Here is a 16,811-nt window from a genome sequence, read left to right as displayed (position 1 = left end):
CATTTTGGACTCAGCAGTCCAGGGTGTGCAAAGTGTCCAGTCTACTGCAGGAGGAAGCTTCTCTGGTGATGACTGAGAAAGACACTGATCAGTGGGTATAGCAGAATGTCCTTAGGAGTCATTTTATGGCTATGTTCCTTTAGCCAAAAAATAACATTTGGTTTTCCCCTAGGTCCATGGTCTATCTGTTCTCACGCTCTTGGCTGCCTGATAAGGAATCTCAAGGAAAGTCTGGCCTGTAGGGACGCTCTGTAGGGCACTTTCCTGATGATGGTTGGTGTGGAAGGGCCCGGTGGTGGGTGTGCTGGATGGTATAAGAAGCTGGGCTGAGCAAGCCGCCGTTAGCAAGCCAGTAAGCAGCACCCTCCATGGTCTCTGCACCAGCTCCCGACCCCAGGTTTCTGCCTTGATTCCTGCCTGAAATCTTAGATGTTGGAGTATACGTGGTAATAAGAAACCCTTTCCTTCCCAAGTTGATGTAGTCATGGTGTCTTAACACAGCAATAGAAACCCTACCTAAGGCAGATAGTCACTGGTAGCTGAGAGCAGACATAGACCAGACTGCCCAAGCAGGAGATGAGTACAGAGGGGGGCATCACCCCCCTGCTTGCCTTAGCCAGAGAGAGTACATTTCATACTGGTTCCTCAGTCTCTTCATCACCCTCCCCCGGCTCCCTCCATTGCCTCGGTGAGATTTCACTGTAGATGTACTATGCATCTGTCATGCATTTGGCATATATTTTGTACGTTTTTTAAGAAACACTTTTTTGGGCCCCTGAGAACCATTTTCTTTGGTGAGATGCTTGCCTTCAGTCATAAGTGTAAAAGTTAAAAGTTTTGTCTCATGTAGGAAGGCCTTTCCACTCCAGTAAGCTAAGTTTAACCCTCTTGAGTGAGAATTCTGTGGTCTAATACACCTGTGCTTTTGTATGTACTTTATTTTAAGCTAATTATTATTCAAATAATATACAACATTTGAGTGCATTGAGAACACAAAAAATTACCTTCTGTATATTGTATAGAAGGCATTTTTTGTAGATTAAAAGGTCTCTGGGCCACACAGTCTTTGTGTAGAGGCCACATTTGCCTGTCATCTTCCAGTGAGTATTGATGAAGGGCATGTTATGCGACGACATTGAGTACCCAGAGGCTCAGAGATCTTTATTCTTTGTCAGCCAGGATTCCAGTGTGGGTTTTATTATTGCCTAATACCAGGTTATCTACTGTATTGAATCCCAAACACCAATGAAATGAAGAGGGATCTTGCTTTTTAAAAAGCAACCAACTGGAGTTGGCATAACCCTTTGTCTGCCACACTATAAATAGAGTGCAGGGGAAGACTGCAGGCCAAGTTCGGCGGGAGGGAAAGTCAGTCGCTGCATATCTCCTCTTGGGTCTGCTCTGCAGTCTGTGACAGTTGTCTGGCTATGCCAGTGCACACATTCTGTCTGTGGTGTGGGAATCTGCTTAAATTCCTGGGCTATTCTCAACAACCAGTATACTGTCCAAATACACATACTGCTGTAGAGACTTAAATCTATCTTAAGACTGTCTCTCTCTACTCTTTAGTTTCCCAAGAGTAAAGAATACAGTTTGAGGATGAGTTTCAAGTTATTTAGAAGATAAAAGGCAACTGTATTTCTGGTAGAATAAGAAATAGCACAAGTTACATGGAGACTGCTTGACCCGTCATCCAGACAGTCTGACTTTCACTTCTTTTACCCAAATATTCACCGAGTTCTTTCATCTCTGCCTGTTAGTGAATAAGATACAAACCTTATTTTCTCCCGTTCTCTGTGTCCCTGTTTCTTACACAAATAACCTAGAGCAGCTGTCCATTCACCTATTCAGAATGTGTCTGAGAGTCTGTAACACTGGTGTGCTATTGGGAGCTATTAGAAACAGCATCTCCACTCTCAAGGCCCATAGAGAATCTCTCACATGTGCATCAAGCCAGTGTGCCCTGTCCCTGCTAGGGAGCAGTGCCCAGTCAGTCCCTAAGGGTCGCAAGACAAGCAGAGTATACCATGTCTAAGAGAGCATCCTATGATACGTGATGACAGTGGCTCCTCCCACATTCTTGGGGGAGCACAAAGGCTTCTCACTGAAATGAACACACCTGAATTAGCTCTGTGTAGGTGAAAGGTCATTTGTATGTGTGGAGGAGTGAACTCAGGGTTCATGGGTACCATATCCATTTGTGGGTGGAGGAGAGAATGAACTCAGGTTTCATGGGTACCATACCCATTTGTGTGTGTGGGAGAGAGTGAACTCAGGCTTCATGGACTTACATTATACCACTGTCGCATATTCAGTCCATGACTCTTGGTCTGACTTTTTAACTTGTGGCTGGGGAGAAGGAAAAAATGAGGTGGGATATAATTCCAGGAAACAACAGGACAGCTCTGCAGACTGTAAGGTCCACTACAGCCACTTTTCAGAATTGCAAGCGTCATCTGGGTATAGGAGGTACATTCTAGTCCATTGAAATGACTGCAGCAGTGCCAAGAATCAGTCCGTACAGTACCGACAAAGTGAGTACTTTAAAGACGCCAACAGCCTAACACAGGCACACCTTGTGTGATAAAGGAGATGCTCGGCTCAGAGGAGTGTTAAGTAATAAATGCCATTGAAACACCTGGTAAGCTGCCTGGAAAATAACAGATTGTTTTAGTTAGCAAATAGTGACCAGCAGGTTAGAAAGCAGTACCAGCATGCTTTCTGTGAACTGAAACTTCAGATAGCAGTAATGAGTCAGGGACATAGATCACAAGTCGTTGGAGGATCGAGGGCGTTAGCTGTTTTCATTTCCTGTTGAATATGTTGATCAACTTGTGGCCTTCATGGGCCTCTGGCTCACAAGCACCCTCCATTTAGATTAATTTTCCCCTTTGTCTCCCTCTGGAAAGTCAAAAATTTTGAACATCAGCCCATGATTTCCTTTTGTGCACTGTGTAAATGATATAGCTACCTTACTCCCTATCTGGCTGTTATTCACGGGGAGGGAAGATTACAGAGCCTCATCTAGAAGAGGTTTTCATGCCCGGTGGGAAGTTGTAGCCAATCCAAATATAGTGGATCCAGTGTGTGTGTGTGTGTGTGTGTGTGTGTGTGTGTGTGTGTGTGTGTGTGTGTGTATGAGAGAGACAGAGAGAGAGAGAGAGAGAGAGAGAGAGAGAGAGAGAGAGAGAGATCCAGCCTGATATCGCTAGACTTTTATTTGACAGATTCTTGACCTCCCATTTCTTGATCACCAAGCAACTTCTTAATTATGTATGGTTTGGCTGCCTCTGTGGTTTTCTGCAGGGAGAGAACTGACCGGTCATGCTGACTTCATACTTCATCCAGGACGTTACTCACCAAATTGACATTCTGGTTTTATGTATCATTGGAGGTCTTTAAATATGAGCTTGCTCCCATGAAGCAGTTTCTACTGGGATTTCTCGGACAAAATGAAGAGTAGGCATGATGCTGACAAGTTTGCCAGACTCTTTAGGTACAGGACAGTGGTTGTTGGTAACGGTTCTGGAGTCGAGATAGACAGTCCTAGGATCAAGTGTGACCTTGACCTTTCTATGCCCTGGCTTTTTGTCTGTGAGGTGTTAGCTAATGTAGGATTGAGATTGAATGTTATTTTTTTTATCTGTGAGGTGTTAGCTAATGTAGGATTGTGAGACTGAATAAGAAAGCATACTCTAGATCAGGGTTCTGAGCCTCAGTACTATTGGCGTTTGAAGCTGGACAGTGCTGTATTTGAAGATGGTTCATTGTGGCGGGGTTGCTGTGCCTTGCGGTCTCTTCAGCTGCATCCCTGACCCGAGCCCACGGTAGGTCTGTGGCCTCCACTCGCCCCTACGCTTGGATGATCTCCTGATGTGGCTGTATAGAGCAGGGCCTGCAGAAAGGAAGGTTAGGTACTGTAAATGCATGTTTCCTGTCTGGACCAGAGGCCGAGTATGAACTATAAATGCTCGACTGAAGTTAACTCCTACTTCTGTCTACATTTGCCCCGTGGCTCATGGCCTGTTGCCTCGTTTTTCACACGTCCTGCTTGCTTGGAGGCTGGCTTGTGTCTCCTCTGACTCTGCCCTTCTCTTTCCCATCATCCTTAGTTGCCTGGCTATTGGCCAATCAGTATTTTATTAAACCAATTCGAGTAACAGATCTTTATGGCAAGGTACCAAGGAGGATGGATGTTATTCCTGATGCCATCCTGAGACTTTTGGGAAGACATTTGTGGTCCTTATTTATCATTTGTTTCATTCAGTTCCTATATCTTAGCCAAAATAATCTCTATGTAGACTCTAATAATTTTTTTAAAACCTACCTTTTTAAAAAAATTAAAGAAAAATAACAAATCTTTAAATTTGCAAATAAGAAAATGGTGCCCAAGCTTGTAAAGTGGGTATTCCTGTGATGTTTAGTGTTGGGGTTGTCATTAATGTTAAACTATTGGGTCAGTTCCTTCCACGATATACATTACTGCATTAAGCATAAAGAAATATGCATAATTTGTGAACTTTTGTAATAAACATTAACAAGTAAAGTGATTTAAATAATTTTGAGCAGTCTAAGTGTAAAATGATTTTTTAAAACTGGCTATGTCCAAATGTGGTGGTGTACACCTCTAATCCCAGCACAAATGAGGCAGAGGCAGGTGGATCCCTGTTTTCAAGGTCATCCTAGTCTACAAAGTAGGTTCTAGGTCAGCCAGGGCTACATGTAGACCTTGTCCTTAAAAAAGAAAAAGAGAGAAAGAAACTGACTTTAGTCAAAAAGAAAATAACATTCTCATAAATGACAATAAAAGAAATATACATAGTCAAAAGTATTTGGGAGTTGTTCATATTTAATAGTTTAAATACTTAAATCCTTTCTTTTAAATTGGCAAAGATTTTAAGTGGGAACACCCAGGTATTTTATGTAGCCAGAGAGCCTTTTGATATTCTTTGTAGGACAATGGATGGGTTCAGCCTTTGTAATAAATATGCCTTAAGATTTGTCATGCCTTTTAGGCTCCCAGAATAACATTTGGAATAATATAAAGTGTCCACATGTATTTATGGTTGAAGAAGTACAATATCACAAAAATATTGTAATAAAAAGCCAGTTAAATGCTTAGTATTAGGAGCTGAGTTAATTATAGCAAAGCAACATAATTTATAGTCCTTAACAATATTTATTGTTTCTGGTGACACAAACATTCTTAGTGTTAAGGGAAAAGAAAGCAAGTTTTCAGGCTGCACATGTAGTATAAATTCAAATCTGACAAAGACCAGGAGGAAATATTTCCAGTATTAGCAACATCTGTTCCTGAGAAAGTGGTTTAAATAATTTATGAAAATTTCTCATAGATATATGATTAAATTGATCATTTCATGGCAAGCTTTGATTTTTTTTCTGTTCGTGTTCTCTTAGGTAATTTTGAGGTCATAAACATTGCTTTGCCTTAGAAATAAAGACGAAAGGGTTATTTTTTGAGTAGGAATAAACAAAAAGCAATCACCAGGGTCATAAAGTATGGATCTATATTATGAAAATTTCTTAATTAAATGTAATCAATTTTAGGGGTGAATTTCTTGCTCTATAATTAATGGATCTTTATAACCATTCTGGTACTCTTCATGATCACTAATTTAAAAAATTATTTCTTTTTTTTTTTTTTGGTTTTACGAGACAGGGTCTCTCTGTATTGTTTTGGAGGCTGCCGGTCCAGCCTGGCCTCGAACTCACAGAGATCCGCCTGCCTCTGCCTCCCGAGTGCTGGGATTAAAGGTGTGTGCCATCACCGCCCAGCTAAAAAATTATTTCTTTTATTGTTGAGATTATAATGTAGTTACACCATTTTCCCCTTCCCTTTCCTCCTTCCAGACGTCTAGCATTCTCCTTTGCTCTATGAAATTCATAGCCTCTTTTTTCATTAATTGTTGTTAACACACATATATGCATATGCGTATGTGTGTGCACATACACACTCCTAAATATACAAATGCAACCTGCTCGGTCTGTATAATGTGACTTGTATGTGTGTGCTGTGACCACTTGAAAATGGATAACAGGTGGTGTCGGGGGCTGGCTGGCCCTCTCTCGGCATCCTTTAGTTGCCTGTAGTTCTTTGTGCAGCGTTGAGGTGTCCTGGGCTTTCCCATCTATGTTGGCGAGTCTGTTGGTGCCATCTGTGTCCACCCCATGTTTAAGGCCATGGGTGTAACTTCTGACATTGCAAGGAGACACAACCTCACAGCAGAGTCCCTGATCCTCTGGCTTTTACAATCTTCCCACAACCATCCCCTGAGCCTTAGGTGTGGAAGTGTTTTGTAGATGTATCAATTGCGACTGGGCCCACAACACTGCAATTTGATTGGTTGTGGTTATCTGTAATTGTCTCTGCCTGTTGTAAAGAGAGGTCTCCTTAATGAGGGGTGACTAAACCTATTCTGTGGGCATAGGACAAATATTTAAGATGGAGTCAGGGTTTATGCTGGCTTTGTAAAGTGGTAGTTGTAGATCCCCCTCCAAGATCCATGACCTCACTAGCTCTTGGCCAGGTTTCCAGCACCAGGCATGATCTCCTTCTTTTTGAGAGGTCTTAAATCCAATTAGAGAGCTGTTGGTTACTGCCAAGGTATGCCTGTCACCTTAGGGTTATGTGCCACGCTGGCAGTTGTTACGGCTCATAGGTGTCATATCTGGGTAGGACTGTTGGTTGCTTCTCTCCTTCGGAAGCTTGCATGGCGCCTTCTGGTGACATGAGTCTAGTCGTCAGAGAGGCTTTCAGATCAATACCGGCTCAGGGGCCTCTGGATCCTGTGTCTGAAGGTCGCTGATGATTCACTTTTAAAGGTATTTATTGCATGTACTTGATGAACAAATGCTTAAAATGTCCCCTCTTATATTTGCAGTTTGTGCAGAAGCTTATAACCCTGATGAAGAAGAAGATGATGCAGAGTCCAGGGTATGTAGTTTACTGAATTAGGTAATGGTAAATGCGTTCTATAAGGAAATTAACAATGGACACACAGACTTTCAGGACAGAAAGTGAAGTTGTTTCCTTCCCTCATCTTGACGGTCTACTTCTACTTCAAATGCAACAGAACCCCCGCCCCGCCCGCCGTCGACCGCTTGGATGAAATGAGACAGCAGCATAAGCGCTCACTGAAGTTATGTGTAGCCCTTTCACTAAAGGCATCCTGTGATGAAAGATGTTTTGAGCTATTTATTTTTCTTATGGCCATAGTTATTTATAAAAAGTATTCCTACTATAGAGAGATGCTGGTGAAGACCTTCTGCTCCTGTCAGTCAGCAACAGAAGGTTCCTCGGAAGCAGACGAGCCTCAGTAGAATCACAGAGAAGGTGCCAACACAACATGCACCATGCCTTGCACAGACTGATTCTTGGAGGCCCTGGCAGTTGCGTAGAGTCGGCTCTGGGTGCTGTGGTACAGCTCTGAAGCTGAGTGCTTCTCCCGTTAGTGTGCCAGGGAGAGTAGCTAAATAAGACCTTACTGTGCCTGAACGTGGAGGAAGGTAGCAACTTTCTCACTCTTTCTAGTCCTCCCTTTCTCCCTTCCTTCCTCTCTTTCTTTGTGCATACTTTGGGAAAGTCTCTGTTGCATCTTCAGCCGTAAAAAGTGTTTTTTTTTAACCGTCTATGGCTCTTAAAAATGCAGAAAAGCAGGCAGCAGGTCCAGAGTTTTTTGACTGTTAAGCTCTTGAAGTATATATGTGCCCGCATTATACACACACATACACACATACAGGCGCAGTCAGATTCTTCTGTTGCTAACCTGGCGCACCGTGTATGCGCTAAAAAACGATGCCTGTCACATGCTTCATCTGTACATCTGTCTGGCAGAAGCGCTAATGGATGGCAGTTGAGGAACACACATCCCTATGTCTGTGGTTAACTATCCATGGTAAAATTTAGAAGTCAAGATAACTCGAGGTAGTTTAAACTAGTTTTAAAAATCTAAAACTAAGCCAGATGATGGTGGTAGATTCCTATTCTAATTATTCACTTAGCAGCCAATCATATGCAATTAAACATAAAAATACCAGGGACAGCTTATTAAATGTATGTTTGGCTGTATTACCAATTCCAGAAAGAGTTCAGAGGCCACATGTAGACAGGGGCTGCCTGCCTCTAGGGCAGAGGTTCCCAACCTGAGGGTCATGACCACTTGGGGGGATCACATATCATATCCTACATATCAGATATTACATTATAATTCATAACAGTACCAAAATTGCTGTTACGAAGTAGCAGTGAGCATAATTTTATGTTGGGGAATCACACTACACGAGGAACTGTTCTGAGACGGTCACAGCATTAGGAAGGTTGGGAACCACTGCCTGGAGGCCTTCAGCATTAAAGGTGTAGGTGTTGAGGGCTGTTGAAGGCACTCACCCACCACACTGTCCTTATGCTGGCTTTCAGTTCAAGATCCGGTTTATGGGAGCTTCTAATAAGCCCAGTGCTGGCTAGCTGAGGCACGGCCGGGAAATTGGAGACCAGTTGTATAAATAAGAGCAGACATTTTCTATGGAAGGTGGGTTTCGTGTCGGTTTGGCACAAGCAAGAGTTGGTTTTGGAAGAGGGACCTCAGTTGAGAAAAATGCCTCCACTAGATTGCTCGTTTTTGGGCAAGCCTGTGGTACATTTTCTTGATTGGTGATTCACACGGGAAGGTTCAGCTCACTGCAGGCAGTGTCACACCTGGGGGCTGGTGCTCCTGGGTTCTGGAAGAAGGCAGACTGAGCAAGCGTGGGCAACAAGCCAGTAAGCAGCACCCTGCATGGCCTCTGCATCAGCTCCTGCCTCCAGGTTCCTGCCGTTTGAGTTCCTGTCATGAACAATCTGATGGTGGACTACAGCTGCAATAGGAATAAACCTTTTCCTCCCCAAGTGGTTTTTGATAAGATACTGGGATTTGTGGGATAGGGACTCACTCTAAAACTTGTCTTCTCTAATACTTTCAGTTCCTATGTAATATATTAGTTACATAGTAATGGTCATGATAAATGGCTTTATGAGTCTGATTAGGTTGGAATGCTTTTCTCTAGATAGCATAGTAAAAATTAGACTTTGCCTTCGGCTTTAAAACTATAAGGCAAACTATCAAGGTTCCCAGGAATGATTATTACAGATGTCAAAATTAATTAGTTCTAGATAGATATTGAAAAAACATCTGTGAAGAAAATACATACTGTATTTTGGTAGAGCAGCATTTCATATTATCTCTGGAATTCTTCATAATCATGCAATCTACAAACTCACAACAAAAAATGGTATTTATCTTTATATGAACTCAAAGAAAATCTGAATATTTAAGACTCATTTTGGAAACTAATCTGGGTTTTAGTTGAAATACCAATAATAAATGAGAATTTAAGAATTGTATACCTCTAGCAGGAGACCTGAGAGGGAAGAGTCATGTACTTGCTCACTCTGTTCTACAGAATCATTCTGAAGCTTTCTTCTGCACAGCTGGCCAGCTGCTAGCCCCGCCCACTTCCTGAGAGGCTAGGGGCAGATGCAAACAAGTGAATAAATGAGTAATTACAAAATACACAGTGTCAAAGTACAGTACACATTGTATAGAAATTGAAAGCTTGTCTGTCTGAAGTGGTGGAGGCCTCTTGAGGTAAGACATAGCAAGACAAGAGTCTGAGTTTGAACAGCCACCAGGAAGGGGGGTGAGGGTCTGATGACAGGTGTACTCTCAGCTCAGTGTGGGGTCCGCTGAGGTTTGCAGCTGGAGATTGGAGGGCTCTCGTTGGATGTTTGACTGATCTCCTTTATGTGGTCCAGGAGAATGGAGTGGGTTTCCCTCTGTAGCGGAGCACGTCTAAGCAAACCGTACTAGCTGCTCTTCTTATTCTTTTCCTTGAAAGGCAGTAGAAGTTCAGAGCAGGAGTTGGCAAATGCTTTATGCCGGGATTATTTTTGTTTTAACTGAAAATTCACTATTTCTGAACATGAATATTTAGTATTTTGGAGTTGGAAGCTCCCTTAAAGCTACTCAGCGCTGCTGCTGTGGCTCAGATCACACAAGCGTGTCTGTGTTCTGAGGACAAGTGCATCTCATTTCCATGTGTCAGGAAGTGTGTGCGCACGCGTGTGCATGCATGCATGCTTGCAGGGGTGGGAAGGGAGAGAGAAGCGTTAATTTAACTAATCTTAATGGACAAAAGCCAGGAGTCAGATATCGGGGTAAAACTGGAAGAGCAGAGAAGGGGGAACAGCTCCCAGTTGCTTCCTACCTCTCTCCTTTCCTCTGTCCAAAATGAGCAAGATCCTCTCTCTACCCCACCTTACCACTTCCTGCCTCTCTGGCTGCAGTCCTCCAAACCTCTGTGGTTAACTAGTGGCTAGCTCTGCCCTCTGGCTTCAAGCAAGCTTTATTGGTCAGAACACAAACAGAACGTCACACAACACTAGGGGGAGACAGAGAGAGCACAAAGGTAAAGCCATTCTTGGCTCAGAAACCATTGTCTATGGGTGAGCTTGTCGGTGTGGGTTGCTGTTCCGGGGTATGAGTGTGTTCTTGTAACCAGTTTATCAGGGATGGATCCCAGCTCTGCAACCCGTGGGCTGTGAGATGATGGAGAAGTCAGTTGAGTGAGTCCATTTTCTCACCTCTAAATTACCACCTACTTCCAGGGGTCTGGTACTAGTTTAAAATGAATTGATATTTATGGGGCCCTTAAATTACTGCCTAGCACTGGGGGGTGGTAACACACATCTTTAATTCCAGCACTTGGGAATCAGAAGCAGGTGGATCTCTGTGAGTTCAAGGCCAGCCTGACCTACAAAGTGAGTTTCAGGATAACCAGGGCTACACAGTGAAACCCTGTCTCGAAAAACCTAAATAAATAATAAATAAATAGTACTACCTGACATACAACGGATGCCACATAAATGCCATTTAACAGGACTTTTTAAAATATTTTTAATAGTAATTTATTATTATTTTATGCGCATTGGTGTTTTGCTTGCATATATGTCTGTGTGAGCAGGTCAGATCTCCTTGAACTGGAGTTACAGACAACTGTGAGCGCCATGTGGGTACTGGGAATTGAACCAGGGTCCTCTGGAAGACCATTCAGTGCTCCTAACCTCTGAGCCACCTCTCCAGTCCCATTTAACAGGATTTTTATCCTGAAATGAGAAATTTTAATAAAAATCAAAAGAGCCTATGTGTTGGGGAAGTCTTTTGTCAATAAAGCACTGTTGAGCCAATAGGAATCTAGATGGGTGGGACTAGGAGTCCAAGAGGATTCTGGGAAGGAGAAACACAAGAGATTTGACATGTAACCACCATGGGGTAGGAAGCCCAGAACTATTCTCCGGTAAGAGAAATACTTAGATTAACAAGTATGGGGTAATTACTTAAGTCAGAGGTAGCCAGAAAGAAACAAGAAAAGGCCAACAGCTTCATAATAAATACAACGTCGTGTGTGTTATTTGGGCACTACAACGCGGCAGAGCCCAGGCGACTGGAGGGTGATAAACCAAAGCGGCTAGCAAGAAAAAGCTTCTCATTACACCTATGGGCTAGCAAAAGCTCACACATTGGGAGCAGTGTTAAGGCTGAAGTGTTCCAGAGACAAAGCTAGTGTGTAGAATGACATCAGCCTGATGGAAAGATGAGTCTGCAGAAGAGGGCCGCCTCTCTTGAGCCAGGAGAGCATCAGGGAGCACATCTGCCTTCTGGCTGCTCCCAGAGCACAAAGGGTGATAGGCCAAGTGTCCTTGCTTGGTGGAGCTCCGTTAGGGAGGTGACTGACAGGCCAAGTGTCCTTGGTGGAGCTCCATCAGGGAGGTGATTGACAGGCCAAGTGTCCTTGGTGGAGCTCCGTCAGGGAGGTGTGGGTAGTGGGCAGACTGCAGTAGACAGCAGTCCTGGGTAGGCCTGGAAAACACAGCTTAGAAATGTTAATCGTTAGAGTCAGGGGTTCAGGAAAAATGTTGGGGCTTCCCTGTTGATAGCTCACAGGGAGAGAAAACGTGGGGAGAAAGGAGACTTAAATTGTCAGAGGGTGAAGCAGCACAGAGTGGAGACCAGAGGGTAGATAGAATGCCCTCCCCACCTCCCCACCTCCCAGGGCCCTCCTTTCCCACCTCCCCACCCCCTTCCCACCCCCACCACCCCCTCCCTACCCCTCAGCACCCCCCTTCCCACCCCCCACCCCTGGTGTCTGCCCTGTGGGCACACCCTTACTGCTGCTTTCCCTCCCCACCTCCCCACCCCCCAGCGTCCTCCTTCCCCACCTCCCCACCCCCTCCCCACCCCCAGCACCCCTCTTCCCCACCCCCACCCCTACCCCTGGTGACTGCCCTGCGGGCACACCCTTACTGCTGCTTTCAGAGTGACCTGTGGCACTGAGCTTCATCTCTTGTGTTTCAAGTAGGAAGTGGTGAGCTCTGGTTAGTGTGATCTGGGGTTTGACCATCTCTGTGTAGCACTGGTTAGGAGCCCTGTGTTTGCCCGCTGCCTTAGGGTCTAGGTTCAGGTGAGCACGGGTCAGATGGTAGGCAGGCTTCGTGTATCTTACCCCTATGTAGTGACTTCCCATATCACATAAAAATGCCTGGCAGAAATATGGTAAGGGAATCGGGAATCAGGCTTGTTCTGGAGCCAGTTTATGGGGAGTGTTGGTCCATCGTGTAGGGAAAGGTGACAGTGTCAGGAATTTCACAGGGCACCATCCAGGAAGAGAATGCGGGTCTGGAACTACAAGCAGCTACAAGAAATGCCTGCACATACCCATCTGCTTATGCCACCCGGGCATCATCTGCTAAAGGAACCACATAAACATGGGACTTGGTCTGTGGGGTCATTTAGTCCCAAACCACGCATTTATTGACAAGCTGCCCAGACTCATTCACTCGCTGATAGTCTTTCAAGTTCCTATAAATCATGGAAGGTGTGATAGCCATCCGTATACTATGAGTGCCGGTTCCTTCAGGATATGCTTCATTGATTTGTTAGCTATCTCTTCTGCTGCGTTAAGTGTCCCTGTGTATTTAATGTTTCCATGGGCACAGACTCACTGCCTTAATGGGAGAGGTGACACATTTGCTTATCAGGTCCTACAATCTTTTTTTTTTTTTTTGAGACAGGGTTTCTCTGTTTAGTCGTAGCTGCCTTGTAGACCGGCTGGCCTCGAACTCAGACTTCCTTTGCCTCCCAAGTGCTGGATTTAAAGACGTGTGTCACCACGACCCAGCTACAGTTATTCTTTGAACTAACATTAGAATAGGAGATTCTACTCCGTGGCTGCTTCTAGAAGTGTCTTTTAGCTCTTACTTTATGTTTATAAAGTACCAGTGTTCACAATAAAAGGAGTCTTCTGGTGTCAGGGATATAGCTTGGTGGTGGAGCCTTTACCTAACTTGAGCAACATGGGTTCAGTCCCCATGTCCTGAAAAAGAACCCGACCTTGTTGGTCCATGAGACCCTGAAGCTGGCAGGCTACTCTCAGAGGACCCTCTGGTTGCTTTGTTGTCCTGGAGGAAATGGTCAGTGATGTCACAGAATACCAGCTTCTCTTAGCTTTATCCTAAAATGGGCGCATCATTCTCTTGGGGTGCGGTGCATGGTTGCTTGGTCTCTTTTTTGTAAATTCCTTACATGCCTTTTGGGGCAGTCACCTGCAGTTTTCCTACAGTCTTATTTCGTTTTGATGCAGTGCACATTTAAGAATGCCCTTGCTTCTGCAGACGTTGTCAAGTTCGGAAGCACAGAGCTGTGTCAAGAAGAGTGTAAGCTCAGTAGCGATGGGATGAAGGCGGCATCTAACTTTCCAGTGGGACTGTGCAACACTCTGTCCTTTTGTACATGTCCATATAGCCTGGGATGCTTGCTGTCTCTCTTGCTGCTCATGCTTCTTCTCATGATGTGCTTGCCCATCGTGGCAAGAATGTCCCTTCCAATCACTTCTGAGCACAGTGTTGGTGAGTGTGCTCTGCAGACCAAGGGACCGCCCGTGGGCTTGTTAGCCTCCCAGAGTGTGTGTCATGCCGCCTGTGAGTGAAGCTGAACACGCCATTATTCTCTTTAGCACTTTTTATCTTCATTGGCTTTTACCTGGTATTAACTGTTGTGTTTGTTTTCTTGATTTTGGTGTCTTTTCAGATAATACATCCCAAAACTGATGATCAAAGAAGCAGATTACAAGAGGCTTGCAAAGACATCCTGCTATTTAAGAACCTGGATCCAGTAAGATAAATCATAATAATAGAAGTGGGTTAAGACCTGGGCAAGGACATGAATTTCTCCCTTTCCAAGCTTAGATGACACTGGGGTCGTCGTGGAGGCAGATGGCGCGTGTACCTTCTGGCCTTGGATCTGTGGATAGTGGATACACTGTGTTAGAATGCCAAGGGAAAATAATGTCACGTTCTCAAATCCAGCCCTGGGGTGGTACAGCAGAGGCCCCTGGGGGAGGTCTTCCCCGCAGCTCCTAACAGCCAGTAATAGGAATCATGTTTGAATGTATTTAAGCTCTGCATTGCTCTTATTTCAAATGTAGCATTTTGCCTGGATTAAGGCAAGGGACTGTCTGATTCTTTGAAGGAATTCTGACATCTCGGTTTCCACAGAGGTGTTCCTAGCATGCCACTTGGTACTGCATGAGTGTTCAGACTTGTGTCACACTGTTGGCTAAATGTTCTGCTTTGTCATCACAGGTCATGCTTTTCTTATCTAATGACTTAGGAAAGAACTTCTGCTTTATTCAAAACATGAAAACCAACTTTTGTAGCTTACTTCAACCTTAAGTTTTTCAAAGTCCACCTCTTCTAGTTTTCAGATTGGTCTGAGAACAAACATTAAGTCCAGTAGGTTTTTAGATGAGGAGTTCTGTTTTTGTTTGTTTGTTTGGACATTTTTTGAAACATTAAGGCACTACATCATACCATTTTATATCAGGTCATGTTTATACCCTGAAATATTAAAAAAAACTCCATTAGTTTCTTGTACAACCTTATATCATGTTCTCCAGGAACATGAATTATATTTGGACTTTGGAGCACACAGCAAAAATTTGAATATCATTACTGAGTTCAGATTATTGTTTTGAGATAGGATTTCTTTCTGTAGACTTGGCGTCCTAGAATTCGCTCTGTAGACCAGGATGGTTTTGAACACACAGAGATTCTTCTGCTTTTCCCGAGTGTTGGGATTAAAGGCGTGTACCACCACTGCCTGGCTTCGTCTTTGACATTTCTGATTAACCAAACAGAGATCTATACATTGCTTCATTTATTCATTATTTAAGGGTAGGACATTCATCTTTTCCTGTTCATTTGGCTCTTTAAGTAGCATATACCCCCATTGTCTTCTGTGTACATCAGTGTCTCAAAAAGAAAAGGTGGCCCCAAACTAGACCATTGTGAATTACCGTTTCTTACTTTTCTAGCTATGCATACTTGGTAGCAATATTTTAATAGATTTGGTAACTTTAATAAAGCGATGTGTTTAAAGACTATCTAGGGCTGGTGGGGAGATGGCTCAGTGAATAAAATGCCTACAATGCAAACGTGAGGCCCTGAGTTCAGGTTCCTAATGCCCCTGTGAAAACCAGATGCAGCAGCATGCCTGGAACCCAGCACTGGAGGGGAGTGGTGCGGATGGAGACATACAGATTCCAGAGGCTTGCTGATAGCCCTGTCCAGCAAACAGTTCCCTCCAGACTCAGTGGGAGACCCTGTCTCAAGGAATAAGGTGGAGCATGACGAGAAAGACACTAACATTGACCTCTGGCCTCCACATGAGCGTGACACAGGCAGGTGCATCCCACAGACACATGCACACGCACACACATGCACACTCACTGGCATGTACAGAATGAATATATAAGTCTCTAATCTTACTGAACTTGCGGTGACCTTTGATGACTTGAGAGAGGTGTGTGTGCTCCAGATGTGAGCCACCCCCATGCTCTTGCAAATAACCTGGATTAAATCCAGGGGGTCACTTAGAGAAGAAAAGTAAATAGGAGGGGACTTGTTGGAAAGGGGTTCAGAGGGAGGAGAGTAAGAGAGGGTGATGGGAGGGATGGGAAACACTCATCATATACAAGTATAAAATTGTCAAGGAATAAAAATCACTTAACCCATCTGAAAGTTAGTAGGAACAAACAAGGGTAGCTAAAAGAAGTTACAGTGACTCACGACTGCAGTTGTGCTCTTCTGGTGTGGATTCATGTGCTCAGAGTGAGTCTGCTTACACACGCAGTCCATTAACCATGCTGCATGCAATACTGAGCTATGTATGTTTAGGGGTGGGTTTCCATGAAGCATCCTCTAGTTTTGACTAGGTCTTTACATGGGGAATCTCAGAAGTCACTGTGAACAGTGACTCTCGAGCTTTTAACACAACTGTGTATCACTCAGGGATGTTAGCGAATGTGGAGGTCCTGACCCAGTAGAACGGAGTGGAGCCCCAGAGCCTGCACTCCTCACAGATGCTCTCTCCTTCCCCCTCCCCCTCCCCCTCCCCCTCCCCTTCTTTTTCTTTTGACCTGGTGCAGGCAGGTGCTTTAACACTGTACTTTATACCTTTTAAATTAATTCTGAGACAGTGTCTCATGTCCAGACCGGGCTTCACCTTGTTCTATAGCCCAAGCAGGCCTTGAACTTGCAATTGATCCTTGAGACTCAGTTTCCCAAGTAGCTGGGGTAAGAGGCCTAAGCCACTGTGTAAGTCTTAATAATAAAAGCCCAGAGTCAGATATAGGGGAAATGCTGAGAGATCAGAGAGACAAAGGAGCAAAATCACAGGCACCTTACCTATTCAACTTCC

General features: G+C 44.2%; 1 protein-coding gene across 1 annotated transcript in view; it reads left to right on the top strand.

The window, feature by feature from the left end:
• The window catches only part of Prkar2b (protein kinase cAMP-dependent type II regulatory subunit beta), a 108,886-nt gene that overhangs the window by 58,650 nt on the left and 33,425 nt on the right, over window positions 1-16,811 (top strand). The window contains exons 3-4 of the mRNA XM_005076238.4: window positions 6,903-6,955; window positions 14,142-14,225. Of these exons, the coding sequence (XP_005076295.1) occupies window positions 6,903-6,955; window positions 14,142-14,225 (137 nt within the window). The remainder of the gene's footprint in view (window positions 1-6,902; window positions 6,956-14,141; window positions 14,226-16,811) is intronic.

Source organism: Mesocricetus auratus, unplaced genomic scaffold (assembly GCF_017639785.1).
Source record: "Mesocricetus auratus isolate SY011 unplaced genomic scaffold, BCM_Maur_2.0 Super-Scaffold_15014, whole genome shotgun sequence".
In the NCBI taxonomy this organism is placed as follows: domain Eukaryota; kingdom Metazoa; phylum Chordata; class Mammalia; order Rodentia; family Cricetidae; genus Mesocricetus; species Mesocricetus auratus.
Note: the sequence above shows the minus strand (reverse complement) of the source record. Positions and strands in the feature narration are given on the sequence as shown.